The sequence below is a fragment of the Ischnura elegans genome, chromosome 11, assembly GCF_921293095.1.
Source record: "Ischnura elegans chromosome 11, ioIscEleg1.1, whole genome shotgun sequence".
Lineage (NCBI taxonomy): Eukaryota > Metazoa > Arthropoda > Insecta > Odonata > Coenagrionidae > Ischnura > Ischnura elegans.
The window spans coordinates 38,677,985-38,700,771 of record NC_060256.1 but is presented as its reverse complement, the minus strand read 5'-3'; the positions used below and the strand labels follow the sequence as shown (position 1 = coordinate 38,700,771).

General features: G+C 37.6%; 1 protein-coding gene across 2 annotated transcripts; it reads left to right on the top strand.

Annotated features, from left to right (window-relative positions):
- The first annotated feature begins 558 nt into the window (after positions 1 to 558).
- Positions 559 to 21,721, top strand: LOC124168349. Of its 2 annotated transcripts, none has more exons than XM_046546543.1 (9): positions 559 to 665; positions 4,767 to 4,969; positions 5,856 to 6,114; positions 7,299 to 7,933; positions 9,278 to 9,359; positions 11,132 to 11,298; positions 12,510 to 12,645; positions 16,887 to 17,091; positions 19,084 to 21,721. In XM_046546543.1, the coding sequence occupies exons 1-9, from the start codon at positions 611 to 613 to the stop codon at positions 20,267 to 20,269; spliced, it is 2,928 nt and encodes a 975-aa protein (XP_046402499.1). In that variant the 5' UTR covers positions 559 to 610; the 3' UTR covers positions 20,270 to 21,721. The 2 variants fall into 2 exon arrangements, with proteins under 2 accessions (XP_046402499.1, XP_046402500.1); XM_046546544.1 differs by lacking the exon at positions 559 to 665 and adding an exon at positions 2,430 to 2,448.
- The last annotated feature ends 1,066 nt before the right edge of the window (positions 21,722 to 22,787 follow it).

Genomic DNA, 22,787 nt, shown 5'->3' with positions numbered 1-22,787 from the left:
TTCAGTCCCAGACAATTCTCGCGCTTTGGCAAAAAATAAAACCCTGACGTTAACCTCAGCTTTTTCACCCATTATTCACCATGGGCATGAATGCCGTTGCGTAACAGCATTTCGATAAGAGTGGGGTACAAGTTTTGAGATCTCAGGATCATTGCACGGGGCGATGAAATGATACGTAATGCGGGATCTTTATCTCCACTTTATTGACTTCTACATTAATTAAGCTCCATTTACTCCTTATATTTTCTCCGGAGAACAATCTCTCGATCGAAACACAAATTTCAAAACTCACACAACGAAAAAAAAATAAGCGAATTTCGGTCCAATCGCCCCACCATCATTCTACAACTTGCTTTCAACCTTCAAGGAGATGAGAAATGAATGACTCACCCCAACAAAATGAATAAATAAAAAAATATGCTACAAAATTTTCAAGTTTAAAATAAAAAATATCCTATCAAACCGCTATGTTGTTATACCGGTAAAAAAAATTGATAAACATTGTAATGAAAAACACAAAGCGAAAACGTAAACAGCCGAAATCGATATATCTCGAATGTATCGAAAAGCGAGTCTACCTCGAACATGTTTCCATCCTTCATTGGGAACAATGAAAACAAGATTGAAATCCACCGAGTGGTTTGACCATCCACCTGCCGAAGCTTGTAAGTATATCCTTTATAATGTTTCATATTTTGATTATATATTAAATGCGTAAACAACTGTCCATGTAAATTTATTCCACGAGGTGTGGTAATTCCCGTTTAAGACCTTGATGTCGGCTGCTAGTTACCCTCATGGCGTCTGCTAAAACAACTCGCGCCAAGACCAACTGTTACATTCCAATTTTCGAAAATTCAAGGTTCTTAAAGCTAGAAGCAGCCTCAATGTTATTGTCAAAGGAATTTATGGGTTCTTTAATAGGTTATTTTATGTCTGGAATCTACTTTTACCGCGAAAGTAATCGTAATTTTGATTGTAAACTGGGGCGTTGTCAAACCGAGTTGTCACTCAAATCATCTGCCATGATATATTTTGGGTGTTGTTGTTGTGCGGAAGTTAGATTTTGCGGGGCATCTTAAAGTTGAATATATTGTTTTTTCAAGTATTTCTCCTACTTAAATGCGGCTTTCTTAGTATTAAGTCGCTTTGCCGATGTTTTCTATGAATTATTGTTGTTATATAGTTACAATATATATTTTTCAAGGTAGCATGATAGGTGTATTGGATCTAAGTATTTCATTTTCGTTCTTTGTCCTATAATATATTGTTTTTGTGAGAATTTTGATAAGTGTATCCGTGCCGATTCCAAATATCTAGATTTTTCACCTTTTCTGCATTTTTAAATGTGGATATGCAACATGGAAATTTTTTTCATCGTGTTCGAAATTAAATTCGTGTGGGAAATATGAAAAAAATTTTCTGAACTATTTTTAGGTGGCTTATATAGTGTGCTATGGGCAATGAGTGTTTCACGTTAAGTATTTTTGTGCTGTATAACATGTTTGGTTGCTGTTTAACTTAAATGAAGCACTTAAGGCCTGAAACGGATGGTCCGCGACAGTGAAATCGACGTTGACAAGACTTCATTATACCAGAGATAACTTCTTATCATAATGGCAAAAATCGAAAACCTCGGTGCAGTTGCAATTGATTTATTAGAACTATGTATTGTGAATATACCGTCGAAAGGAGCCGGTTTTCGTCACCCGGTTGAAAATTTTTGATTATAGCTTTTAATTAGTGCTCATGTATATTGGAAATATTCCATTCAGGTGTTTCGGGTGAGAATATGTTGAGACTCTGGCGAACGTATGTCCTGAATTAAACTGTTAAATGATCTCCGAAATATTTTCTTATCTGTCATAAAATTCCCCAAGTTTCTGTTGATGTCCTTATAATAGTTCTATCAATAATTAAATTCAGTAGAATGATGGAGGGTTTTTGTAGTAACTTAAAGCTGGGTGAAGTTGAACTCTCAGATCTCAGAACTTTGTTGAAATTTCAGATTTTGAGTATCAGCTAGATTCTGACAGGGTTCTCCATGTGTGACTCTCTTTAATTGGAAAAAGGGCCTTTGATGACCAACATAGTCGTGAAGTGTGGTGCTTATTGCAACCAAATTTCGAAGATAAAATTCATTTGCGTTGCAGCTCATATTTAACTTTTTTGTGTACATAGGTCTTAGAGGTGCTTTCATATGGCTGTGTGTATTTCTGGTCTTATTTTCATGCATATATCATTTGTGAGTTGGGAAAGTTGTTGGAATTATAGTAAGCATAATGTTTTGCTGTTCTATTAAGTTCAAGGAAATAAATGGGTAGAATTTTACATGAGAAAATCACAACAAGATTGCATGAGACTTATATATGTGATGTGCCAAAGCTAGAAGCATATGAAGGAAGTAGTTATAATCAATCTCACTGCTTGCACCATTTATTTGATGAGGTTAGTATCAGTAGTCCCATGTGATTTAATGGTTTTTTACTTATTGGAAATTCAACAAGATCTATCTGCCTTATAATCTGCCAAAATATCTCTGCCACTCATGATATACTTTAGGTACCTGATAGTTTCACATGAGAAGGTTTTGTGGAAAAAAGTCATTTAGGTGTCTCTGCCATCTCTGTCAGTTCATTCTGCTTATTTAACTTCACACTAGCTTTTCTTAGCCCAGATTCCCCTTTTCCCTTGTGCATTTGAGTCCCTTCAGACTTGTGAACCAGCCTGCAGGACAGCTGTATATTTGCACTGGGCATCCCCTATGATGCAGCACCATTCGTTCTATCATGTAATATCTTTAGGGTTTCATGTAGCTATGATATTGTGCAACTTTCCTGTTAATCCATGATAGTAAAGCATTTCTAAAGCTTGAATGGATCTTACATATTCAGGATTATGGTATCTGTTCCTTTCCCAGAGGAAACTCAGGGTGATACCAGTCAGGAAAATAAATTTCAGGGTTTGAAATAATGGAAATGACAAGGGAGTCAGGTTATGGTCAAAGAGAAACTCCCAGGGTTGAACTCATGGAGGCTTGCTGAGTTAAATCGTCTTGGTGAGCATTTTGTTGTCATCCGAGCTGGGTGGAATGGGATCACTTCCTTGGTGTTACTTGCCTTTATTTCTTCCATTTCATTTCATAGTGTATGGTGCTTCAATTTTATGTAAAATCCCTCTATATGTCTGCTTTACTAATGATATAAAACGGGGAAAATGAAAAAATTGAACTTGAAATCACTGAAAAGATAAATTGAAAAGGGAAAATTGGTATGAACCCCTTTCAAAAGTTTGAACTTTAAACTCACCAAGTGGGGCATTGTGATAGCAGGGGTCTGTGGATTGCAACCAGGCTCTGCTACTGCAACTAGGTTGGATTAAATTAAATCGACATGACACCTTTAAGGTTTAATTTCTTCATTTGAAAACCCGGAAGAATTTACACCTAACAGGTACCTCATGTTGATTTATTTTAGTCCAACCTGTTCACAACATGGGGCACCAGCTGCAAAATTATTCTGATAATTTGACGATCGTTTGTTTAATTTAAGTTGTTGGTGTATTCAAATTTGTTTGAATCTCTTGACTCCACTTCATAATTAAAGTCACATGGCAAATAAGTTTTTATTTAGCAGTTAATGATAATTAAGATTGTGATTATAGAAGAACATTGGCTTTTTTGGAATCAGTCTCATCCTTTGAATTGTACCCTAATTTTAGGTAGATTCCTATGACTAGTAAAAATTAAATATAGAGTTATGTTTCAGTGAAAAAGTCCTACACAGTGGTGTAAATTGACTCAAAAAATAATTTTAATAAATTATAATAAATTTAATAATAATAAAAAATTAAATATATGCTTTAATTAAGAAATTGTATGCTCCTACTTTTGTTTTTACGTGACATATTATCGCCACTCGGAATATTATAAGCTATTGTTATGAACCCAACGGTAAAAATTAAATATTGATATTTGCAATATATGTGAAAGGTGGATTGAGAGAAAAATTTGATACAATTTGTAACATTTCCATTTATTGAACTTGATATCCCTGTCCTCTTCCTGTCTAATCCAGTTTTTGAATCTCATATGTGACTATAAATATATTTCACTCGTTAGATTTCTTAACAATACTTCCTTGTGAATTCCATATTTCAATTCAGTTGATACTGCATCTTTTGTGAAAAATGTTCAATGTTTTTCATTACTTTAGGACAACATGAATACTCATTATACACAACTTCTTATTCTGTGGATTTAAAAGAATCGTAGAATCAAACATTTCATAGGATTCAGTAAAATCTGGACTGATTAGGATTTAATTGAACATTTGACCCATTCTACTCAGAGTGTATACTTATAAATACCCCTCCCGGCTCCCCCCATTAGGCCTAGACACACACTGAATGAAATCGAAATTTTTGGAGGTTGCCTCTTTGTAGGAAAGTATTTAGCTATATTTTCCAGTATTTTTACCTACTTTAACGAAATGAAATGCAAATTTGCTTTTAAATTAGGACCTATTTTACATGCTTTTGGTATGTTTCAATCCAGTCACAGGTCCAGAGTTGGGTTTCCAATTTACACTGGATAGAATGGTAATTTTGCTTGGACCCCTACTACTGCTGGTAGATTACCCACCACTTAGCCACCCCCTAATCTATATCCTGGATCCGCCACTCATTTAGGTAAAAGAAGCAACATGGACGCTCTGGCCATAGATCTGAGTAATACAATCAATTTTTGTTTTTTCCTACACCCTCAGCTGATGTGCGGTCACCAAGAAAGAAGAAAATTATGGATGACCATTTGGAGTCCCATAACCGGCTACACATGCTGGCAGCCGTTGCCTCTCACCACTTGCACTCCGATCCATCCATGAAGATGGGGAACAATGCTCCCTCTTTGCGCTATGCTGACGTTCGCTCTCCTGTCGAAAATGGGCATCCCCTCTCCAGCAAAAGAAAGGTAAGTGGTGGATTGATTGAACTGCATGATTATGAAGATATTGGATGAGTTTTGTAAGTAATCCATCATTTATGGGTGAGTTTGTGTGGCCCTCGTTAACAGGAAATTCTGTGAATGAGGGCCTAATAAGCCATAGAGGGAATTTTCCTTCTCTCTGGATAGAAGTGGCATTAGATGCCTTCTCCGAAATATGTACTTGTCTGAGTGGGTCTCAGACTCAACACAAATCCCGAGTATTATGAAGACTTCCATCAAGGTAGTGGCATAACTATGGGAGAGGATAAGGGGGATAGATACCCCCCAAGCCTCTGAGAAATAAAAAAAATACTTAAAACGATTGTCTAGTTTTGACTTATAATAACTGCATCTACTTAAAGTTAATTTTTAAGTGCCAAAACGATGGAAAATGTTTGTCTAGGAATGTTATTTTTCAAAAATTTCGCTGGGGGCAATTTTCTCAGGACCTTCTGTTGCATGGTGGGGGGTCGCCCCCACAAGTCCTCTCATCCTCCTCCAAAGCATATTCCTAGTTACGCCACTGCATGACATGAGCTTGCAGTGATACATTTCAGTTATTATTAAAGTAATCTACTGTTTGAGGGTGGGTTTATATCATATTTTTTGACAATCACTGTTGTCTATTCCCCTTTCCACATAGGATTTTCTTCTTAAACTCTGAATATGGCTTATTATTCGTCCTTCTAGTCATAAATCCTGTTCACTTCCTCTCCCTTTATTGCTTAAGGAGGGTACAGTTTCCATATCCTCTCGTTGGTGAACATGATCCTAACAATCTGTCTCTTGTTCATTTTTGGTCAGTTTTTTTATTCCATATTTTATTTCAATCCTTGTTTCTGAAGTAGATATTTTCTTGTTGAATTTGCAGAGAGCATCCTGCAGAAAATTGGGAGACGGAGACATGCTGAGTTTAGATCAGATCAGAGAGCTCTCGGCACACCACCTGCTCAAGTGCTTCTCTGACTTTGACGGCAATGAGCTGAAACGGACTTTTACCTACACCTGTGTGCTTGACCCTGCACGTTGCCAAGAAAAATTTTCAAGCTTCGGAAGTGAACTCAAAGCCAGGCAGCAAATGAAATCACATCTGATGGAGCACGTCAATAAGCTGTCAGAGGAAGCATCAAGTGAGTATACTGTCACACATCCCTTCTACTTTGCAGGTGCACTTGTGTCTAGAATGGATGTAATGTGGTGTTATTTATCGCTATAACTTCTGTAATTATACACTAAATTGGCCACACCAAGTGTTCAACCATGACAACTTAACTTAATTTTCTGAAAACATTTATGGGCAGGGAAGAATTTTGCAGTTGACGTTTTTTTCATTATCGAAAGTCATTGCATATCTGACTGGTTATCATTTGAAGTTTATGAATTATAATTTTGGCAGTGGCTCTATTCTCTTTCTAGCTCTGATTGAAAAGATTTTAATGAACTTCTGATGGTGTCTTTGTTTCACTTAATCGTGTTGGTAAATAAAAGTGCATAATCCTTTGCTTAGCTATCACTCTTACAGCCATTTGGTTAGTTTTTTAAGTTTACTTTAGTGAAGCTTATTTTTTGAAAGATAAAAAATAGGGTAAACATCATGAAAAATCATGCGCTCCCAGGAAAAAAAGTGAATCTTATTCACTTGACTGAGGAGGAATTTAAAAGGTCATTCTATTTGGGGAGCACTTTTTGCTTCATGTCAGTGAATTACGTTGCATAATGAGATGCCTCATCCCTGCAGATGACATAAGAGATCTGTAGGGTATCGGGTTGGTGTAGTACAGCGGTTCCCAAACTTTTTCTTTCTGCGACCCATTTTAGCCCATACGTTTTAGCCGCGACCCCCTAAAAATGGTTGTCTAAGTTTAAGTACATAGTTCACTTTATTATTCGTATACATCTCGCGACCCCTTTCCGAACGGCCCGCGACCCCCAGTTTGGGAACCGCTGGTGTAGTAGCTAGAGTGTTGGCTTTCCACCCTGTAGGCTTTGGTTCAAATCCTGGTGGTGGCAGAGAATTTTTGGAGATTTCCCGATCCTTGCTTGAATGTTGTGTGGAGGTCATTTCAAGTGCAACATTAGTCCGTCAGATGGGACGACAAGCTGAGGTCCCGTTGGCACCTTACGTTAAGAGTAGCCTAATGCCGACACCAGGTTTCTCTCCATCCTTTCTTCCATAACCTTCTTTTGTAATGGCGCAAATGACCATAGCTGTTGGTCACTTACTCCAAATACCAAACCTAGAGATCCGAAATACTATATTGTATGATTTTTAGCATCATTAATTACTCTGTAATTTGTGATGGTTACTTTTCAGTGGGGTCACACTTTGCTGCCGAAACGGTGCAATCTCGTCAGAGGCGGAAGGTGGACTTGGCTAATGCACTGAGCAAGAAAAAGAAGGTGGCTCTCAGGACTATTGGACAGTCGATGAAAACGTCATGCAGTGCAAAGGACGATGTCAAGCCAAGGGGTGGGAATGCAAGTTCATCACGAATCCCATGTGTGGATTCTGTCGCCAGGGAAGTGAAGTCAGAATTGAAGCTGAACCATGGGGGAACCTCAAGGCTGGCTGGATATCTTCAGGAGCATAGTGTGAAGATGGAGAAGGGGCTGATAAAGGAGGAGGAAAGAGCCGATCCCTCGGGCTCTGCTACCACGATGGAGATAGTATCAGTGAAGACGGAGAATGGGAGTTACAGGGAAGTGGCAATGAAGGTGGAGGATCCTGTCGCCTTGATGGATCACAACTACGTTCTTCCAGGGTCCGACTTCCCTTCAGGCGATGACTTGAAGGGGCAAGGTCTCATGGGTGGGAAGTCTCAGGATTGGCATTGTGAGAAAAATGAATCGTTGCTCAAAAGCGCTATCAAAACTGGCCTGGAGGAGAAATCTAAAAGTACATCTGCTGAATTGAACAAATTTATGGTGTCTGAAACACTGCATAACATGGTGAGTATGGTTTGGGATTCGTCTTTTCACTAAAGGCAACATTTGCTATGAAAAAGTCATTCGGCTTAGCCGGTATTCAAACCCAGATCCTCCAATTGCTGGCCATGTATGCTACCATTAACACCTCACGGCCATTTTTGTCTGATGCTACTTTCTGGGTTTACCAAAACAAGGTATTAGCATCTCAAGTCGATGTTGTGGCACAGGAGGCAGAAGGGTGTAATAAGCCACTTCACAACAACCTCCAATGAAATCCAGGTTCAAATCTCAGCATAGCCAAATGACTTTTTTATAGCAAATTTCACCCTTGTTTGCAAATACTTGACCAATTTGCATGTGACTGAGTACACAGTCACTTGTTTCATCCAGTGCTATGATGTGTCATTCCTTGAATGTTATGCTTGTGCTTCCCCCAGGTTAGGCTATTCATAACTACTGTATTTGTCTGAATATAGTCCCCGCTTTTTTTTCCAAAAATGCCCATGGTAAAAGTAAAGGGGGGAGTATATTCCTTTGCATTTTATTTAATTTTTCCCGAAACTGAAGCCTCAAAATTAGGGGGGAGAGACTTTACTAGGAGAAATACGGTATTTTCTCTTGTGGGAAGTAGTAAAATAATCATGTACTATAACTACCAGTTAGCTATGGCTTGTGAATGAAGCATTAGATGGATTTCTCTGGTAAGCTAAAAAAATCGTCAACCATCACAATAGGAGCCTGAGTGTAATTTCATAAAATATTGTTACTATGAACAGATTTTGGAAACTATTGCTTTTCAATAGGGAAACTGAAATTCTTATTGAAATTAAAGGTAGTTGCTCTTTTCCACTGTTATTTTAATGTTTACTACGTGTTTCGGTTCACAGAGCCATCATCTGGCACAAGAATTGCGTGAATTTTGATTTTGCAAGTAGTCATGCACGCAGGTGTAGAGTTATATTCTCTCAGGATCCAGTTCACCTCAATCTGTTGACATGATCAAAATTTGAACCCTAATTACCAAAGCCCAATGATCTTTTTGCTGCAAATTTTTTCCTGACCAAAACATTTTAACTCCCTTTTTTATTCTTGACTGGGAAGTGTATCTTGATTCATGAACCTTCAGTGCTAGTTTTTATATCCACATCTTTGGATGGCATTTTTATTATAATTTCGAGTTTTTAAAATTAATTTTTCAAATTCATGGGTTGAGTAGCTTCTATGTATATGGATACATTTGACAGTGCAATGAATTTTAGTATAATTACCATAAAATTTGCAGTTGTATAACTATTCATTAATTTTGGTATAATAGAATTTTATTTGTTGCAATCTTTTCCTATGCCATTTTATTGCTCATTCCAGATAATGGTGTGTGTATTAGAGGAAGAAAAGCTGCAGCTAAAACAATTACCATGTGTTGGTAGTGAAATGGATGTGAAAACAGGTAATTCATGTCATACATATTTTATTTGTGGTAAAGCATACTATTAAGTGTAATACATTTGTCATTCAATAATATTGGAATTTCAATATGGATTGAATCAGTATATATCAAGGCACCCACCTTCATTGCCTTCCTCCAGGAGATAGAGTTTTGGACTTTGAATGTATAGACCATTGATTCAAGACAATGCACAGCATTTTTTCCATCAATGATGAAGGAATTGTTGTAAGATTATTTGAAAACTCCTCCATTTTTACCTCCTGAATAAAGCCACATCTCCTCTCAGGGTTCCAGTACACAGAGTACTTCAATGTGCCATATTTTCTCATTTACCATGTGTACCTATTTATGCTTTTTAGCAACACCAGGAATTTGTTGCAGGTCACACGAGCATTTTTATTTTACATGTTATCGATGACAATGATGCATAATATTTTGCCCATCACCATATGGTGATGGACTTAATGAGCTCTGGCCGAGTAATGTCTCCCCTTGCCATTTGCACTCTGAGGTGGGCCCACCTGCAAATGTATTCTTCGGTTGATCTCGTGTAATTCCAACTTATAGGATCGGAAGTATGATGTGAAATAGTCCTTTTCTTTCGAAATTATAATTTTTTCCAGTATTTTCAAAGGAAAATTGAAGAGTGTTTTACTACCAATATATTTTAAATGAATTTGTTTTTTTAGTTAAAAGTATGCATCATCTTGTGCTTTTTAAAATTATTTTATTCCTATTTACATTTCCTGTAAAACTTATGTCCCAATCTTACATGAGGGTTCTTGGTACTTGAGAATATAGTCAACGTTTTAAGGAGAGATGTCCTGGAACAACATCAAATAATAAACGAAGATATCGTATTGCTCACAAATTTTTATAGTAACTGAGGTAACTGATGATGATTGTGTAGCAATCGAAACACATGTAGTAAGCTGTTATAATAAAAATTTGTGGGCAGTAATGTATATTCATTTATCATTTGAGAATACCGGGTAGGTCTATTCATAATGCATTGATCTTCTTTAGTGATTTTAGGCAAGTTCTGTTTGGTGTAGAATGCAGACAAACTTCATGTCCTTGTGATTCACATACATAGCTGTGGACAAAAATACTTGGTGGAGAGCAACATCACACTACTCACTCAAGTAACATTTATTTACTATAGGAGCACTTCACGCATCCGCTTAGATTAAATTAAGTAATATGCTCACATAGAATGTTACTCAAGCTTAGGGCATTGTGCACAAAGAGAAGCACTGTAGCTCAAACTATCATGCATAATAAGAAAGAACAACCTTATAGGCTGTCCACAACCATTGCAATCCGGTTCAATTTGCCCATTTATTTTTTCATTTACATCTACATAATACCCTGCACCACCTCTATAGTGTTTGGCAGGGGGTAATCTGTCATTGGCAAGCAAGAGGATCCTCACATGCACACCATACATGTGCATGCGAAACTTAAGCTTCTACATATATTCTATTTGCGAAAGAAATCTGCCTATGAAGCTAGAATATGCTAAGCATGCTGTTAGAAATACATAATAGGAAAATTGAGAAACAATTTTTTGGAATCTGTATGAAAACTGGAGCGGACACACCTCATTGTATATCATTTTTATGTAAAATAAATATTTTTTGGCCCAGGCAAATGGTAGTTTTCAGTGCAACTAATGCAGATTTGGGCTGCCTATAATAATATGTCTCATGTAATCGTCTGTTCTCAATCTCCTGACTAAGAGAATTGTTTTGTTGATGATGTTTTTACAGGTCAGCCAAAGGGCTTGGTGAAGAAGGAAATGGAGTCTGGGAGTGAAGAGGATTCCAGAGAAATGAAGGTGATAAGCAGTAACAACAACATTGAGAGGGATGAATACAGAATGAAGAAGAAGCCAAAGGGAAAGGCAAAGTTCATTGGGCAGTCTAAAGCTGAAAAGGTATGCCATTCCTAATAGCTTTGCAGACAATTGAAGGGATATTAAAATGTATTCTCATTCAAGCACACTAGTCAAAACCCACATTCAGACAAACTGAAACATAACAAACCCACTTCTTAACCTACAAAGAATACAGCAACTATGTCTGAATTGGACCAGTCAAAATGAAAATGTTAATTATCTCTGTGGAAATATGTTGATTTGCATTATGTGAAAAGATTGATATTTAAGATTAAATATATCCTGCAAAGAAAAATAAATATAAATATGCATCGTGTTTTGCTGTTTTACTTCCTGTTTTGGTGAACTAAGTAGCATGGATGAATTTCTGTCATTGATTCCTAATCATTAATTATATTCTTAACTTAATTTGAAACCCTAACTGTGAAAATGGATTACATAATAAAATAATATTTCAGTGTTGCTATCGCCGAGTGCTACTTGCTCTCTTATTCTAAAATTCAAGTAATACACAGTTCAGTTCTTGCTGAATGTGGGGTTTAAGATAGAGAAATAAATGTTGACAGTTGTGATTTAAGTTGTTGCTATATAAAGGCCTGGTTACACGATGCATTAATCATATGAGGTAATGTCTGAATGTATGAACATGTAAAGGAACACAAAATTGCAACCATGTAACCACCCAACTTGTCCGAATGCACGAACAGAAAATAGAACCTGTTTCATTTTGGTTCACACATTAGTACATGTATCGTTTCGGTCCACAAAAATCATTCACACAAACTTATTAACTCGTGGAGGTTAATGTACTGTATAACCAGGCCTTAATATATGATTATATGTATATAACATATTATCTGAGTTGTGATACCTAATGGAAGGGCTTTATATGCTCTAGTCCATAGAATAATTACTTCGGAAAATAAAATGGTAAGAAAGTGCAAATAAATGAATTTTTATAAGTGTCTAGTTTGAAAATTCTGGGTCTGGCTATGTCTGCCATTGACCTGGATCATATGAGACTTTTAACTCTTGAATTTCAAAAATATTTGATGAAGAGTCATCCGATGATAATTTAAGTCCAGCATTTCAAAGGCTGCCCGAACGTGCTGGATAAAAGTAAATAAATGTTGAATCATGAAGGAGAAAATGTGGTAATAATGAGTGGTATCAAATATTTGCTCTTAAATTTACTCCTCTGATATTTTTATTGCACCCTATTAAAGCCAATAACTGCTATTAATTTTCAGGAAATGGCCATTCAGATGATTGAAGCAATTAAGGGCAGGGTGACTTCGCTGGAATCATTGGAATGCCAAATCTGTAACCCACCACGGTCTTTCACAGCACCAACAACATTGATTAGTCACTATAGGAGCCATGCAGGTATGTAATATTGTTAACATTGGAGGTAGATACCATTTCAAATTATGCCAATCAAGCCTTTTACCTGAATGGGAGAACTTGTGAACATTTTCAAGTTGTGAAACTTTTCATTTCAAGCGTTTTCATGCTCTTGTCTTGGCCAGTTGACTGCCATAAGGTTATTGCAATAGTTTGTATGAAATCATTGGAACACAAGTACTCAGCAGGGAGTGTCTGGGGTTAAAACTTCATTTCCCCCTGATTTTGTGGGCTACCATTTTAAGAATTCCTTTGTCTAGAAATAACCCCTCTAAGAATGTCAGTTGGATGGATGTTTACTCTGGGTCTAGAAATTTTCCCAATAAATAAATGTTGTGGTGCCACATGTCAGGATTCATACCAATTGCAGGCCAGTCAGTGCAAGAAATACAGAATTTTGAGTACCGTACGGATCTCCTGAGGATGGCAAGGATGTCAGTAATATCCATTTCATGCTCAAAATTTAAGATCATAGCCCAAGTAAATTTCAATTTCTCAACCATAATGCAATTATCATGTACGCATCTTTTGTTCAGTGTTTTACGGGAAAATATCCTATTAAATATGTACATAACTAGGATTATTTTATTCAAAATATGAACAATTAAAAGGAGACTCACATTTTCTAGCATGGCCAACTTTTACCTTTTTCTTGATATAGCTGATGTTTTAAAAACAAAATTGACAAAGTCAAATCAATTTAATAGTGTTATTGACACCATTTCATTTGTGGTGAAACTTTTTTACCCATAGTTCATAACTCAGTTTCCACTGGACAGAACTCAGACATAGGTAATTAAAATATTAGCAGTGTTTTGTCTCTGTTAAAATCAAGGTGTAACAACTGCCATAATAAAAAAAATGTTAAAAAATTGTGTGTATTAAGTAGAGATGTGCGAATAGTATCCGCGAATACTCGAATATCTCGAATATTAGAAAGTATTCGATATTCGAGGTTTCGAATAGTTATGCGAAAAGTACCGCCTCGAATACTTTGAATTTCGCGTCATACACTGTCGCACGCACGTCGTTGGTAGTTAACTCGGAAAAATGTAGAGAACTGTAGTCATTTAGTGCTCGCAGCGCCGTTTTACGCAAGTTGACGAATTACATCAAATTCGTGGATTTTAGCGGTGAAAAGAGTTCGGCGAGGGGAACCGAAAATGGTCGGGTGAAAAATTCTGAAAATCCCCGATTCCCCCCACCAGGAGAACTTCAGTGCCGTGGGATAGCAACCTTAGGGCATATCCCACGATCCGCTATCCCCCTCCATTCAGCACTCGCCTCACCCACTCTGACGCTTTCCTCTTCTCCGAAATCAAACAAAAGGTCCCAGCTCGCGCAGGGATCGCATTACGAAGACCCCTGCTTCGAAAAAAATATCGAGTTACGAGAACAATAAAAACGTGTTTCACGCCCTCCCCCCTTTTCTCACCCACTGACCTTTTTCTGGCTACCTGCTTGGAAGTTCCCCATTTCTGGAGGTCAACTGCTGTGTGAGTACCGTGGGATACTTGCATTAGCGCATTTCCCAAGATCCGGTATCCCTCTCCATTCAGCACTAGCCCCCCCCTCTGAGGCTTTCCTCTTCTTCGAAATAAAAAAAAGGTCACAGCTCGCGCAGGGATCATATTACGAAGACCTTAACTTCGAAAAAATACCAAGTTACAATAGAACAATAGAAACGTGTTTCGGGCCCTCCCTTTTCGCCCCCACTGACCTTTTTTTTCCTACCAGCTTCGAAGTTCCCCATTTCTGTGGAGGTCAACCGCTGCATGAGTCATCTATTAGCACAAAAGGTGTCTAAGAATGACTTTCGTCAATTGATGTTACACCTTTATTGAATTGAAATATTAGTAATGTGCGCGTAATTTCAAAAAGAATAAGACCAAACACGACGTATTTCTGAGTTTATTTAAGCATTTTACGCAAAGAAATAAATATCAAAATACGACGGAGACTTAGCATTCTGGCGAAACTCGATATGAGCAGCAGAGCTTCTCGGAAGTTGATGCGGTATTTTTTTCCGAAAACATATATCAAGTTACAATTTATGAGTGGTGCTATAAATCTTTATTGTTACAGTCGCAGACAAAGGGATATTTTCTCAGAATATTTGGTTTCTCCCTGATAGCATTCCAATTCATCTTCTTATCTCGTGAGAACTCCCAAAGATGGACTGAAAATAATTGAAAAAAATCCGGTGGAAAAGAGCTTGTATTTTGCAAAATGCCTCAGATTGTCGGCTAGCACTTGGCAGCAGGAGTGGGGGTAAAGCGATGTTAGTTGAATTAACTATATGCCCAATTGTTTCCATAAAATTAAAATATTCATTAATCAGTTAAATTCCTGTTCGAATCATTTAAAGGAAATCAAAATTACTCCCCAAAATGTTGTGTTACCTGCTGCATAGGCAACCGAGTCAAACATTCCAGCATTCATCATTTAGTATTCGAGGTATTCGAATATTCGAGCAATGATTTAATATTCGAATTCGAGAAATCTACTATTCGACCCATCTCTAGTATTAAGTATACTGAAGAGAATAGCCCATCCATGAGTAAGCAACATAAGTTGGGTTCTCCACGACTCATAATATGACAATGGTGCAATGCACAGCGCATTCTAAAGTGCACACAAATACAGTCCGTAAGGGGTATGGCTGTACTTGCGTGTACTGAAGAATCATTTCCTTCAGTAGCGGATAGAAATTACGGTGGTTTCCTATTTTTTTGAATTGCCTAAATCGAAAGATTATTACTCCTGGAGTACGTATTTCACGCTTTTAGATTTTTAAATGACGATATCTATTTTTTGCAATTAAATCAAAAGTGAAAATTTTCAAGTGCTCGAAAATGCAATGGCTAAGTATGAATGCTGGGTAAAGCCCATGTGATGTCATTCTGGTTCTGGCTGCCTCTATGTGAGGCCACCTTAGTGCAAGCCTATGAGTGCCGCTACGATGCAGGCTGCTAGCAGGTAGCGCTTGGTTTGAATATGGATTATCAAGAAATGTTTCCCGGAGCTCTGTGCCTCATGCATACATTGGCTATCTCAGACGATGTAAAACTCCTGACTCCTTGTATAGCATCTGGGTCCTTGTGACATCACATGGAGTGGCATCGCATGGCCGCCAATCTGGCCTTTTTCAAATGAAGTTAAAATTGACCATTAGCATTTGTCTAAACTGGGATTTCTAAAACCAAATAGCTTTTTTTATATAATGAATGCACTAATGGTGGGTAACGAATCACAATCAATGGCTTTCGTTTTCTTTGATGAAGGAAACTACCCTATTCTCTTCAGGGTTTCAGATGTGTACCCAATACTGAAGATTTTTTTATGTTTAGAATTGGGATTAGGTCAGTGTGGTAGCTATATTGTTAGCTTCACACCCCTGTATCTGGGTCCTGGTGGTGACAGAGAATTTCGAAAGAAGAGTGATCCCTGCTTGAGTGTGGATGACACTTTAAGCGCAACACTCCATCTGTCAGATGGGAGTGAAGCCTTGATCCCTTCCGTCAAGAGCTGGCTAATGCTGATGATTGGTTTTCGCCCTTCCTATCCAACCCTTCCTTAATGATGCAAATCACAACAGTTGTCAGTCACCCCCTTCCAGTGGCGCCACAAAAGGGGGGGGGGGGGGTTTGGGGGATAAAACTCCCCTCAGAGCTCAGAGAAATTTTTTAAGTTTAATCCATTTCACTTAATTGGATTATTATTAATTATAGAATAGTGTATATCCCTCAGGAAGCAGTAAAACTCACTATTTTGAGCCATTTATCTGAGAAAGAAAAACCCTCAGACCCCCCAGTGCTAGTTGTGCATAAAAATCCCCCTAGCCTTAATTCCTAGTTGCGCCCCTGCCTCCTTCTAATATCATACTGTACCATGTTTATAATTTTTATTTTATATATGTTCTTCTTAAAACAAGGGTCTTCAACCCATGACCCACCAGCTAATTTCTTGCAGCCCCTAGAGGCTAAAGAAAATATTGACATTATATCGACACACTCATCAAAAAAAAAATTTTTTTTAATTGCATTAATTGATAGAACTTTTCAACCAGTAAAGATTATTGCACTTAGAAATTATATTTTTATTTTATTAATGTGGTGGTAAGGTGGTATGGAGCATTGTGGCCCTCTGGATTTTTGGCCCTCGCATTATAAAAGGGTGATGACCCCTGTCTTAAACAATGCCATTTATTCGTGCTTTCGCAGGTATCAAGCCCTATGAGTGTCGCCTCTGCCGCTCAGTGTTCACTCGGCAGCACAGCCTCAACTACCATATGCTCATTCACTCCAACCAGACGAGGTTCACCTGCTCAGACTGCGGACGCAAATTCCGTCACCCATCACACTTTAAGGAGCATCGGCGGAGACATACTGGAGAGTCTCCTTATGAGTGCTCGGATTGCATGTACAGGTGTGTATTTGTTTTACAGAGCTGTTTTTATAATGTAAGGTTGCACACTGTATCATTTTGTTTTGTGTGTTGAAAATATTTCCTCTTAGTTTACTACTTTGGAAGGTTCGTGGTCTTAGAGCATAAAAGATATCCCAGAGAAAGTTCCTCATTGGAGCCAATACGCTTTTGCCAAGGAGGTTGTAAATTTACTGGAGGGGGCACCACTGGTTCCGAGCGTTGAGCGCAGTGTGGCAGGAATGGGGGTGCTTGGGTAGGATAGCCACGCTTACTTTGACCAAAATATTGATAATCCCATTAGAGTCAATGCTAAGTATTCGGTGAAATATTCGGTCATTGTTGTTGTTACGCTAAAATAAACTATCGCAAACGAAAACAGTAAACCCTTTTTCTGTCATTATGGGAAGGCTTCGTAAAAATGTACCTCGAATATCTTTTCCCAAGGAAAACTTATTGTCAATCACGACTGTTCCCCTGTGCAACTAGCTTAGCCAAAAATAGCATTTTACAATTATAAAATAACCATTCCCCTACACTTCTAGTGATAATTAATAAGATTACAGTTGACGGAAATCTTACGATAGCGGACCGGTCGCAATTATAGTACGAAAGTATGTTCACAACGATATATTATCACCACGATATGACTATATGGACAGTTTAATATACACAGTAGTATGACGAACGATCAGAAAACTCCTATGACAATCAAGAAGTAATTTTTGCATTTTCATTTTATAAATCAGGGGCGATATAAGGAATAGAATACTTGATTATATACGTATACTGTTTGAGACTAAGTCCGAAAAGTTTCAAACCAAAATGGGGGAATTCTGACAACGCTTAAAACTTGAATACAGCGCCTCCAGATATTTACAACCTCCTAGGCTTTTACTCAGAACTCCTTCAAGTTGCCAACCTGTCAAAATTATTTATGGGCAATCTTCCTGAGGAGTCATTTTAACTTTGGCTTTTTGTTAATGGACAAGATACAAAATAGTTTGGCTAATGTTAGGTGATGTTAATGTGAGTTTATCATGCTAATATTGTCAGTTGTCTGAACTGCAATGCCAAGTACAATACCCTATATGCAATGCTTTACTGCACTGATTTTTGTCAGCTTTTGTGCTTTAATTCTTTGTCTATTGAGGTAAGTTATCTTGATAGATATGAGACTTGAGTTGTTTGGTTCATGTACTGTATAAAAATAGACTCCTGCGAACAATGGTGGTTGTTAGTGGTGGCATTTGTCTATGTTCATCTGTCAAGAGTAATCCTGGTGTAATTTTTTCAGTGACTTCAACAATTTAACTGAAAATGTTTTATGTGACTCTTGTTATAGCCCTTAGTAGCATTGGTTTTTATTCCATTATCACTATTTTTCTCAATAATGGAATAAAAACCAGTGCTTTGAGTCAGTGCGAGTGTATATTCATTTTTTTCACTCTCATGGTAAGGTATGACTGCCTGTTTTTTGCAACAGACTAATTGTTCACACCTTATAATATATATCTAGATCTGTCTCATAATAACAGAAAATATGTATGTACTTTGATTTTCAAGTCTACTCTGAATATAATTGATATTTTTGTGTGTGAGTGCATGATTGTGGTGGTCCAATTTAACTTCTGTCCTTGTTCCTCAATTCCTTTTAAGTATTTCATTTGTTTCACTCCATACTTTACGGACATGCATCTTGGTGATGACCTAAATTTAGGGTGGGTATGAGGCTATGAAACCCAATTACAATAATATTTGTATTTATCGTTTGCTAAAGGAAATTTTCCTTCTATTACCACTTCAGTCAATTAATAAGTCATTCTCTATTTTGTTTGAGCAGGTATTTGGGAAGGGTTGTATTTGGTTTCAGGGAAGTAAAATGAAAGGCATGTTCTGGCTTAGAGAGGACTCAGAATGAGTTGCTTTTCTGCGCACTTCTTCAGTTTGCATAAAGCTGTACCTATAAATAATTTCTTCTTATATTTTTATCAGATTCAAAACGAGGAACACGTACAAGCGTCACATGCGAACTCATCATGGAAAAATGCTGACACCATCGGGGGAACTGCTGGTCCTCTCCGACGATGAGTTCAAACAGATCCGAGCTCTGCCACGGCATGTCCCTGGCAAAACCAGGGCACGAATCCTCAGTAAATCTAGAAGTGGTGATGGAGCCAAGTCGAACAGCACACCAAGGGAAGATCCGATCAATGGAGAGGATGATGACATGTCCCAGGAGTCGGATGTGTCGAGTGACGTGAATTCAGACAGCAACTCGCCAGATGAGCTGAGTGCAGAGGCAGAAGAGGAGCGTGGCTCAAATAAGGAGAACAACAACAACGTGGAGAAGGGTGGGAGGGTGCAGCCACTCTCAGAGGGCAAGGCAACCAATGTGAGGAAGGGCTTTAAGGACATCGTGAAGGAGGCTATGAGGCAGAGCGACATTCCTTTCCAAGGATCGGATTTCCGCTCATGCGAAGAGGATCCCATTGTCCCCGACCCAATAGAGTTTTCAGTAACTGAGGTGGTTGATCACTGTGATAATTCATACTTTGATGACTTGTCAGCTAAGGCTGATGCCTGTGATGAGGCATCGGAGATGGGAGAAGTGAATTCCTGTCCTATTGTGGTGAAATCCAATATGCTGGAGGAAAGCTCTCGTGAGCAGTTGAACTGCATCTACCTGAACACAGACCAATGCGTGACTCTTGACAACCCAAAAGTCGAAGTGATGTGCAGCTCAGTGTATGCTAATGCTGCTGGAAGAGGGGCCTCTAAAGTTGAAGGGATCGATGGTGCCTCGAGCATGGACAATGGAAAGTCGACTATGCTGCTGCTCAAGCCGGTTGTGGTCAATCAGGGGACTCAGGGAAGTGGCTTGCCCACCCAGCCGGAATGCCGCCTGGCTAGCACTTCCAGGAGCTTTGTCTCACACCCGTCCATGTCAATACTGACCTGTCAGCCAATGGGGGGCAGAAGGGCAGAAGAAGATGTAGCCGGCAAAAAGATATATATTCAGGCGGAGGGATCTCTTATCGGGACCCTGAAGAGCCAAACGCTTATGCTCTTGAATAATGAAGACGTGGGCACGGGGGTGTCCTATTGTTCCGTCGGAAAATCTGGTGGAGGGCTAAAGAGTGGTATTTTCGCCGATGAATCGACTGCTGCTCATCTCTGACATGACAACCTTCAACTTTTTTCTATTTGATAGTAAGTTTTGTGATAAAAAAGAATATTTTGTTATAACCATCAAGCTAATGAAAGGAGAAAGCACAAGATTTTATAGGCTGGAACCAGTTACTTTTCTACGTAAATAATGTATGCAGAAGAAATGAGAATGGTGGAGCTTGATAGCATATTTCAGACACACAGAAAACACCAAAATGCTGTTAATTATTACCAATTTTGAATATCAGGTATGAGAAGACCAGCAAGGGCAAAAAGAATATTCGTCCATTTTTTCTGTCTGTAAATATATATAAATATATATATTTCTTGAGATTTAAGACTGAGTGAGTGAATATATGTATTTTTATTTTAACTCAGAAAGCACTTCATTTTTATATTTTCTATATGTAGGCAATTTTTAAAGATACTTTGCATTTTTCATCATACTCTCCACTTGATTTTGGATTATTTGCATAAAAGGCATTTATTATCACCATTAATTATATATTTTATAACTTTGTTGATGTAAGTGCTGTTGTATCATGAGCAAATGGGGAAGTTTTCGACCTTGTTGGTGATACAGTTATACTTTTTTGTGTAGAATAATTATCATGATAGTGTTGATTCCAGTTTTTTTAATTGTCAAAGATTTTGATTTATGAAGGTAGCTAATGAAGTGCATTAAATCTCTGGAATTTGTAGAAGTTTACATTTTTTGTAAAGACATCATTGTCTTCCTCTAGTTTTATTTATTTTCTTGAAGTATGCTTTATGAAAAATTATAGGCTGCATATCTAATAGCATCAAGGCAAGTTGAAAACCTGTTTCAAATGTCCATATCAGTTGGTCAATACTAGAAAATTCTAGTTTGAATAAGTGCACTCAAATATGTGATACTTGTCATGAGCCTTCTTTTAACAGGAGTTTCATGCCTCTCCTTGATATATTGGTTCTGATCATCCCACCTATGGTGGGTCCTATTCTGAGGGTTTCTTAAGATGTATTTGTAACTTGAAGTGGATGTTTCATTTTTGTCACATTCCATACCCACAGATTCCACTGTTGTCTTGTCGTCATAGTTCTGCCTTGATGATAAGGTGATGAATCATTATTTTATTACAATATAAAAAGTATGGTATTTTTTGTATAAATTATGAGAACACTGAATACAACCACAAGGTATTGTTACCTAGTGGCATATTGTGAGTAAAAATCTTCCATTGCAGTGGAAAAATGTGTATTGTAAATTGAAAGTGATTGACCTTGCTAACAAGTTATTTACTTCACTTAACAATTTATATTTTATATCATATTAAAATGCATTAATGTGCTCAGCAGATGCCATCATATGCAATGTTTGATACACTTAACCTTTATACAGGTAGAGATGATTTTGTACCTTAGTTTGCCCTTCCATATACTTGTACAAAAACCAGGAAAATAAACTTTTTCATATTTTATAGATGTAGAGATGTTATTTCACATGTTCTTCCATGGGAAAGTTGCTGAAATCTGTTACTTCAAAGACTTGTTTCCAGGAAAGAGGGTTCAAGCAGGGAAAATCTCAGGAGAATAGTTTATTTTGCAAGTTTTCTTACTTTAAATTTCTCAGTAGATGCAAGGGATTGAAGAAGTTAAACAATAAAGGAAGTTAATTAATTGCAGCCTCTCTCCAGAATGGCACTTCCTTAAGGCTGTAATATGCACTGAACAAGTGCAAGCTTTTTCATTGGAGACTTGCTGCTGCATAATGCAATTCATGCAAGAATAATTTGGTTTCTGATTTAGCTTCGACCTATGCATACTAGAAAGGCCATTGAAATTCGTAGTCTAACTACTTATACTTTCTTTTCCCATTTTGCAGAGAATTTTTTTATAAGACATGAGTAGTTTGTAGGCTACCCATTCAAGCACATTATTTGTATCATAGCCTTACTCTTACGATGTGACTTCAGACCATTTTACGCAGGCAAGTCATTGCGCAACCTGATGTATTTTAGAAGGTGTATCCAAAATTGCATTCAGTAAAGCAGTAAATTGGTAGAACACATGCAAGATCACAAATAGCCTGAGATCGCATTCCTGCAATTTCAAAAAAAGTTCTGTGCCAACCTGCGCTATGACATGCCCATTATACAACAAAGCCAGAACAGCCTGTATACAAGTTTTTAATTCTTCCTCGGATTCTAGGTTATTTTGTGCCAGCCCTTGGTTTGAGCAGTGGTGAAAATATTAAACAATCATATTTTTCTGGTAGAATTTGATGGGAAAACTTGATGAAATTGAGTGTTACAGAACAGCTAAGACTGATTGTTGACAAGATAAGTCAAAAATTATAATAGGGTGGTCTCCTATTATTTTTTATTGCCTAAATCGAAAGATGATTACTCCAGGAGTGTGCATTTCACGCATTTAGATTTTTGAATTATGATATCTATTTTTTGCGATTAAACGAAAAGTGAAAAATTTCAAGTGCACGAAAACACGACAGCTAAGTAGGAATGATTGGAAAAGTCCGTGTGAAGTAT

Coding starts and splice junctions, on each gene's coding strand:
- LOC124168349 (XM_046546543.1), top strand. CDS start 611: ATGAAAACAAGATTGAAATCCACCGAGTGGTTTGACCATCCACCTGCC. Junction 666..4,766: donor CCATCCACCTGCCGAAGCTT/GTAAGTATATCC, acceptor CTACACCCTCAG/CTGATGTGCGGTCACCAAGA. Junction 6,115..7,298: donor GCTGTCAGAGGAAGCATCAA/GTGAGTATACTG, acceptor GTTACTTTTCAG/TGGGGTCACACTTTGCTGCC.